Source organism: Lepisma saccharinum, chromosome 27 (genome assembly GCF_977018435.1).
Source record: "Lepisma saccharinum chromosome 27, izLepSacc3.1, whole genome shotgun sequence".
Lineage (NCBI taxonomy): Eukaryota > Metazoa > Arthropoda > Insecta > Zygentoma > Lepismatidae > Lepisma > Lepisma saccharinum.
The window spans coordinates 9,787,862-9,798,270 of record NC_139255.1 but is presented as its reverse complement, the minus strand read 5'-3'; the positions used below and the strand labels follow the sequence as shown (position 1 = coordinate 9,798,270).

The following is a 10,409-nucleotide window of genomic DNA, read 5'->3' as shown; positions in this document are numbered from 1 at the left end:
TCGTGCATACAACGCTATGTAACTCGAATTTAAGATGTACTAAGTGAATTTCATTTCGAATAGCGTGAAAGGTAGTACGCGATCTTCGAAATGCCCATTTCCGACGTTTTTCACAATAATGTGAACATACAAATCACAATCAACATCGGTCTGTGTTAAACGAAATTGTTAATAATTATAAATCCGACTTACATAAAATGTACATACAAATCAGTTAGGCTCACTACGTACGTCGCACTAGTTGAACACATTTTCAAAATATTGATGACTTTTCTTGTGGTACTGTCGGTTAGGTTACGTTGTAGATTTTGAACTTCTTTATTCAGTTAAAACAGGTTGATAGAGGTTGTTTGTAATCTTTAATTTATTTGCTTCATTATGCAGACGTGTGTTTCTCCTTTGTAAATGATTGAATATGTTTTCCAACAACGAACCATTGCTTGCAGTTTGTGCATATACCTTCGTCTATATATTTTTCTATTTTCTGGCAGCATAGTCTTTAGCATGTTTAGGGCACGTCTCCTTATTGCATATCTTTCGTAGCGTACATCTCTGCAAACCTTATCAACACGTCCTACAAGCGAATCATATTGTGAAGATAAGTGTTTAGGAGAACTACACCATTTCCTCGATTATTTTGTACTAAAGTAATTGGGTGTAATTTTAGCGATGGCACTGCAGTTGGCTTCAGCACTTTCTTTGGTGGAAAATACAGAAATTCTGCTTTTAGATCTCGCACATAGTCTTCTTCACAATAATTGGCACTGCACACTTGCATTTGTTACATTTCGTCTACAAGAATGAATCCACTGTTTACTTACGCAATTATCGACTGGAAATCTATGATATTTTATGTCAGTTCCTTTAGTTTTCTGGTTATAGTTTTCATAGCTTGCTACAGCACAATTAGACATGATTGCAGTCTACAAGTACAAAAATACAATAAAAATAAATCGAACGCTACAAAATCAATAACCTGCTTGTTCCGATGTGTTTGGTGTTAGTAGCTAAATGTACCCCGCACCAAACGTACTGCACATAGCAAAGAGCACCGTCAAACCCGATCCTCCCAGATGACGTGATGCATACGTACTTCACATAGCAACGAGCACCCAAGGTAACTTAATATACTATAAGGTAGCGCCATCCGAAAATTGCCGATCAAGCACGAACGCGTGACGTCATGTGGGAGGATCGGTTATGCTCGGTGCCCCTTCGGTTATGTTCGTTCGGGGCTTGGCAGAAGCAAACGGCCGCTATCATTTCTATGCGAGTTTCAGAGAGGGAAAGTGTTTCATTACTTTGAGGGGTAAATATTAAATATCATACTTCGGGATGGTATTGAGGTATTCCTTTAATGTTTAGTAACATAATTAAAACATGCTACTTTTAAAAGAGGGGAAAATTGCACATGCAAAAGTATTGTAAAAATTCATTTTTCTGAAACATCATCGATATATTACAAAGAAGGTTGTCCGTGTTCTAATTAGAATTTCAGATTTCATCATTTCATAAATCGTATTATGATTTTAATAAGAAACGTTGCATGCTAAAGAAGAATTGCATAGTGAAAGAGTTACAAAGAAAGAATTGATTGACAGATTTGGTTTATTTTTGCTTTTCTGTCTTTTTTAAATATGAAAGGAAAACGCATAAGAGATAGTCCCCCCCTTTCTATCTCTTTCTTTGTATCCACAAACCGGCCTCCTTGGCGTAGTGGTTAGCACATCGCACTTCAACGCCAGAGGTTTGGGTTCGAATCCTGGCTTGGGCATGGATGTTTGTGAGTGTTCATTCATCATTTCATCACTCATCCCTATCTTCGCAAATTAGCCAAAAGTGGCACAAGAAGCGAAGTAAAATGAAGCAAATCAATCAATCAATATTTGTTTTCACATATACTATCACATTTACTAAATTCTCAATTTTCCCATTAAGGACAAATCAATATCTTGCCCGATTGGATTCGAATCCGGGACCCCTGTGCTAAGCACTGCGCCAAGGAGATCGACAGAGGCCTCCGAGGTACTACGGGCTCACAGAAAGTCACAGGAGTACTATCGGATTATAAATTATGGATATTAGAGTTTGGATAATAAATAAATAAATTATATAATATATAATCTATAAATAAAAAAACACCCGTTCTTTATTTATAGAATCTCAAAGAGAGCGATAGTTTGCCAAACTAAAAAATAATCTTATCTTGTTCTCACGATAATAAAAATAGAAGGCATAATCAAAAATAAATTGGTAACTATAGATTGACACAGAATTGAATAAGCTGAATTTTGATGTAACTCGTTTTTATGTGGTTCTACTGATTAACTTTTAATTGGAGTCCAAACTTGAATAACCGTAATTTCTAATGCGATAGTAGCCCGGTACAATCTATTTACAACATTTAACACAACGCAGTAAAAATGCCTAATATTTAGTTTTCTGACTAAATAGTTCCTTCTTATTCATTCAGAACGTTGCAATCATTTCCAGGAACATTTCAAATTTTACATAACATCAGAAAGTATTAAAATTATACTGATATACTTAAAATCCAATCTTTACCATTCACCATAATGTAACTTTATTTTTGAAGTTATCAAGTGAAAGAAGCAACATACAATCTAGATAAATTTTTACTCTGCATTTGATACTTACTCTAAATTCGAAAGAATTCCCAACCTTCTTCATATATTTATTTACTGTACAATAATTTACGTACGGATCAAAGTTCCACATGCAAAAATTTTTTGAAAAGTTTTATGTGGAGGAAGAATGATGAAATAGTTTGTAAGATAGTAGTTTCAGACTTTGAAAACGCAATTCCAGTTTTTAATTTGCAGATATTTTTAATTTCTCTGGTTCAAATTTGGCTGCAAGTTATCGTTGTCATAGTTCTAAAAAGTATTTTTTCGTATTTAGAACTTTACATACAAACGCGTGCTGAAGATGAGTCAAAGTGTACAAGTACTAATTTAACTAAGTTAACCTACTCGAAATACTTGATGAGTACTAGGAACATCAAACTTAAATGTCTTAACCTACTAATTCAAGCCTATAGAAATAGATTTTTGATCACACGGTAAATGAAACGCTTTGAGAATATCGATGAAAATATCTTAGTTTAATTAAACAATAAAGGAGAAAAGTTACATGAACTCGCAATGATTGACCGTGCAAGTGTACGAATTATTATTCGTTAAAGGACTTTGTCCGCAGATTTTCCATTTCCATTCCCATGTGTGTCTGAGTTGTATAACCCGAAAATATACTCCAAGGCTGATATGCGACACACATTTGTACATTAACGATGTAACTTGCATTACACTAATCTTAGATGTTGCTCTTTTTGACAGAAATGTACTACAAAGAAATAATGTAACATCCATTGGTTTATATTGAGTACAAGGGTACAAAATTATTCACAATATATTTGTGAAATACCAAAATTGAACAAAGTTGAAACATTTTAATGATGGGTGTAATATTCACTCATGCAATATTTACCATCGTGCATACAACTCTATGTAACTCGAATTGAAGATGTACTAAGTGAATTTAATTTCCAGTAGCTTGGAAGTTAGTACGCGATCTTCGAAATGCATATTTCCGACAACGTTCTTCACGATAATGTGAACATACGAATCACAATCAACATCGGTCTGTGTTAAATGAATTTGTTAATAATTATAAAACCGACTTACATAAAATGTACATAACAAATCAGTTAGGCTCACTACGTACTTCGCACTAGTTGAACACATTTTCAAGATATTGATGACTTTTCTTGTGCTACTGTCGGTTAGGTTACGTTGTAGATTTTGGACTTCTTTATTCAGTTAAAGCAGGTTGATAGAGGTTGTTTGTAATCTTTAATTTATTTGCTTCGTTATGCAGACGTGTGTTTCTCCTTTGTAAACCATCGAATATGTTTTCCAACAACGAAACATTGCTTGCAGTTTGTGCATATACCTTCGTCTATATATTTTTCTCTTTTCTGGCAGCATAGTCTTTAGCTTCTTTAGGGCACGTCTCCTTATTGCATATCTTTCGTAGCGTACAGCTCTGCAAACCTTATCAGCACGTCCTACAAGCGAAGCATATTGTGAAGATAAGTGTTTAGGAGAACTACACCATTTCCTCGATTATTTGGTACTAAAGTAATTGGATGTAATTTTAGCGATAGCACTGCAGTTGGCTTCAGCACGTTCTTTGGTGGAAAATACAGAAATTCTGCTTTTAGATCTCGCACATAATCTTCTTCACAATAATTGGCACTGCACACTTGCATTTTTTACATTTCGTCTACAAGCATGAATCCACTGTTTACTTACGCAATTATCGACTGGAAATTATGATATTTTATGTCAGTTCCTTTAGTTTTCTGGTTATAGTTTTCATAGCTTGCTACAGCACAATTAGACATGATTGCAGTCTAAAAGTACAAAAATACAATAAAAATAAATGGAACGCTACAAAATCTACAACCTGCTTGTTCCGATTTTTGCGACGTGTTAGTAGTTAAATGTACCCCGCACCAAACTTACTGCACATAGCAATGAGCACCGTCAAACCCGATCCTCCCAGATGACGTAATGCATACGTACTTCACATAGCAACGAGCACCCCCTGACGAGCACCCCCTGACCCTTACCTTCCCAAAATCTTATTTGCCACAGACCTCCAGGTACCAGACGGGAAACGTAAACATCTTTATATGAGTCAACTTTAAGCCAAACATTTCGTAGAGAGGGAGATACTAACATGGCGGGGAGCATACCTTCATATTTCTACTTGAAACAACTATTTTGAAGATTGTGAGTCATTGCACCACACAATATTGTAATTTTTAAGTTTACTAAGAAGTATATAACTCTACATATTACACTCCACACGTGAATACAAATACTTTATTCACAAAAATGAAAACTTAACAAACTCTAATGTGCATATCTGCCATATTTGTAGCCTCATGACTATGCACGGCTTCAAACAAAAGCCCATCGTTTTCAGTCTGTAATTAGAGGTCTGTGATTTCAGCCATCACCCCTATTTTGACACTGAACAAGTCCAATTGGCGCATGCGCACTGCTGTCCATGGTTTCAGCTAAGGTAGACGGACTGTAATTTGTTTAGTATTTTCTACCTAATAATAACGTTTAGTTTTATCAATTAATAAAAACATCAACAGGAATTATGTAACGAATGTGTTCATTACGACGAGAAATCAAAAGAAAATACTATTAATTTTATTTAGTACTATTTTCTTCTTTACCCGCATTTTGCATTAGCGAAATTACTTTTTTTTTCATGCAGTAAAACTCTGCCATCTATTGGACGTTTGTGACTTTGCAACGACAGATAAACAACCTCAGTCCTTTCCTTGGAGCCTAGTTTTAGTTACACATATTTCTCCAGAATTTAATTAGCGTGTCGGCACCACTTCTTACGTTATCCCCAGAGGAGTCTTCTCCAGGCCTACTTTCGCATTCACCTTCTCTTCTTCCATATTGCCACTTTCCCCAAGGTAAGACGGTGAAAATTGAAGAGGAAGTTTGCGAAAATCAGAGATGAGCGATGTGGAAGGAGGAAGCGTTGTCAGAAGGTGCCCCGTGTAATCACAGGGGAGGCCAGCTGCGGTTTGGAGTCACTGGGGGGTGGATCTGGCCTAGATCAATAGTGGAACGTTCCGCCTACAGGAGTCAAGCATCATTACCCTCCTTCCTCCGTTTCATTTCGTTATTATTTTTTTATGAAAGGAATATTTCGCCCTTACCCTTCTTCTATCTTTCTCCTTTCTCCCTCTCTCTCTCTCTCTCTCTCTCTCTCTCTCTCTCTCTCTCTCTCTCTCTCTCTCTCTCTCTCTCTCTCTCTCTCCTTCCCTCCCTCCCTCCCTCTCTATTTCCCTTTCTCCCTCCAACTCTCTCTCACTCGCGCGCGCGGTAGATCAGGTTTTCTTTTCTCGTGCACATTTTTTATCTTTCTTCTCGTTCTCCACTTTCTTTGCTTATTAGGTTCCGTTCGTTTTGGAATGTCTGATTGGATCTTTGGGAATTTAATGGAAAAGATTTTTCAATTTCCTGATACGTATTACTACAACTAGATTCCTTTCCATTTCTTGTTTTGATCCTGTCAACAAAGGCTGTCGACTTTGGCCAACGTTTCTGTTTCATATGGGAAATCATTTTTCACTCTGCATAATGGGAATGAATTCATCAGTGAAAAGACAGGATTTTGTAAATAAGGTATGATTGTTCCACTTTTACACTGTATGTTCTGTCTAATTGCGAGTTGACATTTTTTGGGCTTATCCATGTAAGATCCTAATAAGTGGCGGGGGAAAATCTGATAAAGGGAAGGACATGTAGGGAATGCAATTTTTAAGCGTAAAAGTAAAGTGCTCTCCTGTGCTTTGCACCACGCCATGAAGGCGTATAGGGGGTATAGAGTTAGAGCGCCACATTTTCTCGATCACGGCCGAAGGAGGGGGGGGTGATGTGATCATCATCACGCCCCTGGCCGCCTTTAGCCTTCCCAGAGTTTCCCCCTGGTACCCACTTTATACGACGCTCGGTGGACGCCGGAGCCCCTTGAACAGGTGAAAAAAGTCCATGTTATTCACCGCCAAGAGATCGAACCCGGGTCTCTCGCATAGTAGTCAGACGCCCTCAATATTTTTATGTACTGTATGTTGTTGTGAGAATCGTGTGCATTTCAATAATAAGTTTAGAATCGAGGTTGTCATTACAGCATGTATAGTTTTGGTGTCGTTTAATTCCTATTTTCGTTAAGTGAGCTGGTGGGCGTATTTGTCCAGCTCGTAATATATTAATAGAACTTTAACCGATCGTGGAAGGGGATAATAGTGAAACCATGGTTGTCTTCTATTAAATTGCGCTAGCGATCTGTATGTACGGCCTACTATCGTTAATTGTTCCTTGTACCGAAATGTCGAATAACAGTACGTGGTCTGAGTGTATATTGCAGCATTTGGTCATAGTAGTAATATGTTAGGCCTAGGGGGAAACTTTTCGGTGCATGTCATGACAACGTCCGCCATCTTGGATCCAACTTCATTTATTTAAATCGGAAGGGGGCATGTGGGGTATGGTTTTGGGCTAGAATTTCACCAGAAATTCAGTGGTGAAGCCATATTTATGAAAATTTTAATGATAAGAACGTTATGGGCACATGCAAGTTACACAATGTGTTCAATATGCTGTCCTACTTGTGCTATGCACATGTTGAGACGGTTTAACCATGTTCTGGGACACGGAGCAATATCTCGGTGTGATTTGTGCACAGGCATCCAGTATCCGTTGTTCCAAGTGATCCACATCCGGAATCTTTTCGGCATACACGATTGACTTCACATGATCCCACAGGGTGGGAGTGGGGCAAACCTGGTGGTCGGGGAGGCCATTCCACTGGCCCACGTCGACCAATCCATCGACCAGAAAACTGGAGGTTCAGATAGTGACGAACTTGTCGCCCATAATGAGGAGGTGCCCCATCCTACTGAAAATATGAGGGGAAGCTGCCATTATCCTCCGTCAAAACTGATGGGAAAATGTGTTCTTGTAACAACTGCAAGTAGTCCTCTGCATTGAAATTATCATGAATGAAGAATGGGCCAATGATACGTGTCCCCCAGATCCCGGTTCACACCATAACCTTCCCAGCATCAACCATGTTGCTCGGATCTCTCCATAACGGGTTCTCGGAGGACCAATACCGTATGTTGTGTTTATTCACATTCCAATTCACATAAAAATTTGCTTCATCAGAATGCAGAATATGCAGTGCAAAGCGTAGGTCCTGGCGAATTTGCTCCACAGCCCATTCATAAAACTGCGTTCTCCTATCTGGGTCGTCCTCACAGAGACGGTGCTGCAGCTGCAACTTGTACGGGTCCAACTTAACCATCTTTAACACCCTGCAAATGGAACTCTGGCTGACACCACATTGCACAGACATTCGACGTGTGCTGCGCTGCGGAGACATGGCAAACAATGCTAGCACTGCCGTAGCTGTTCCTTCGTCAGTGGCAGTTCTGGGCCTACAAGATCGTGACCTGTCCTGGACTGTACCGCTTTCTTCGAACCTGGTCAGCAATTGGGACACTGTAACGTGTGACACTGGGTTCCATTCGTTGAAATCACGAGCTACAGCACGGGTACTTCTGCCCCCCACCACACACAGCTTGATGATCTGGATTCGTTCGGCCTTGGTCAATGGCATGGTTCAGCACCTGAAAATGATACGTAATTATCACTTTCATGTGCCCATAACTTCCTTATCATTAAATTTTTCATAAATCTGACTGCACCACTGAATTTCTGGTGAAATTCTAGCCCAAAACCATATCCCACATGTTCCCCTTCCTATTTAAAGAGATTAAGTTGTATCCAAGATGGCGGTCACCAAGATGGCGGACGTTGTCATGACATGCATCAAAAAGTTACCCCCTAGGCCTAACATATTACTACCATGACCAACTGCTCCAATCTACACTCCCTTTCATTTTATAAGGGGTGGTCAGTGACTTTTGACTCACCCTGTAGAATGCGGTAGAATGTAACATATATTCAGTAATGAACGAATACATTTCATTTCCTCGGGATAAATAATCGACTGTTTACTCTCCACACTTATTTTCCAAGAGTAAAAATTAATGAACTGTACTTAACAGGACTTCCCAAATATATTTCTAAACTTATGAACCTATCAAAGAAGGGTGTTCCTTGCGCTATTCGAGTACTTCATGATGTAGCTTTAGGAATTCTTGCTTCTTCCCGAATTTTGAAAGACCTATAATTGTCTCACTATTTAAAAGAAATGCCATTGTCTTAAAATCTCGAAAGATAAAACCGCCACCTACAACAAGTCATTCATTGTTACAGGAATTATGGAATGGAAAAAACTGCCTGCACTAACATTATTTGCCATCATAGTTTTAAGATACAACTAAAGAACCTAATATTGTCCCAACAACTACATTAACCTACATCAATCTTAATAATTGCACCTGTACTTACACATCATATAATGCATACTTAACAGCCCCCCCCCCCCCCATACAGACACACAAAGCACTACTGAAGACTTATAACTTATCTGTACTCCACAGCATACATACTAATCACTTTAATAATGTATTATTTTATCATTGCAGATCTTTTTATTATCTTTATTGTCTTATCATGATCATTATGTATTTTCTCTTTGTTTTTGTTTTTTCGTTTATTGTCTGACAAGGGTCGGTTGTAAGAACGACCCACGAGGTCGAAACACGTCTGGTTAAAAAAAGACAATTCTATTCTATTCAATATAACTCTACGAGTATCAGATACAAGGAGCCGACCACTGGAGCAGAGTGGTTAACACCACACAGAACCCAAAACGTGTTAATTCACACATATATGTTGACTTCAATAACACATTAACGTGCATAATCTGTAAGTGATGCACTTTTTGGTGCGTGAAAATGCACACAGAAATGCATAAAATGGCTCTTTTATCAGCTGGTGTTTCGTGTGATGCACTAAAAATGCATCAACTGGAAAGTTCAGACAAGATCATTTCAAAGATAACAAAATTACACATTTAACTGTGTTGATTCATGCATTAAAAGTGAAATTTTGTTTGTGGATGTCCATTTCTTCCACGATTTTACAGTCGCTAAGAAAACTTTGAAACAATTTAGTTACAAAATCATTATGAAACTACGGATTGTGAAATTATGCATTTATTGTTAATAATTTTACAATTTGCAAGGAAATTTCGATTATTATTTTTTGCAATATATGATATATTCTCAAATAGTAAAGAAATCGCATATATAAAATAATATTTACCTATTTATTTTCCCCTTATTCTTTAGTTTACATCAGACGCCTCAACGATGGCGCAGTGGTAGTGTCGTCGCCTTGCAATCAAGGGCTCCCGGCTTCGATACCCGGTGGAGGCACAAGTGGTTCGGATCCCACTTTAAACTGTAGGTCCAGTCCAGATTAGCCTTACTGTGCATAAAGTGGACTTAAAGCACCAAATGAACTTTAGTTTACATCAGTAGATAGTAAATATGCCTTTGACCGCAATCCTGATTTCTTGACCAAACGACCGCCAAAAGCTCAAAAACTCACTTTCTCTCCACGTTCCGCGCCTCATTTATTGCGCTGACGATGTTTCACGGCGCAGAAAAGCAGTGATGAGTGAAAGATGCACTCTCATCCTCTCATCCTTCAAGGATGAATGCACCTTATCGTAATTTTCCAAGTCCCGGGGGGGCCAATGTTTATATATATATCGTGACCTTTGTAAACCTCTCTCGGGGGAACACGATGTGCCACACACGCGCGCGCGCGTGCCTCTCATTATTTCCGTATTGTGACGCAAACAAACAAATA

At 38.4% G+C, this 10,409-nt stretch overlaps 1 protein-coding gene across 1 annotated transcript; it reads right to left on the bottom strand.

Annotated features, from left to right (window-relative positions):
* Positions 1–7,662: 7,662 nt before the first annotated feature.
* On the bottom strand, positions 7,663–8,241 carry LOC145979951 (uncharacterized). Its single transcript, XM_083112894.1, has one exon. It carries the CDS (start codon positions 8,239–8,241, stop codon positions 7,663–7,665), a length of 579 nt encoding a protein of 192 aa, XP_082969020.1.
* Positions 8,242–10,409: the final 2,168 nt, after the last annotated feature.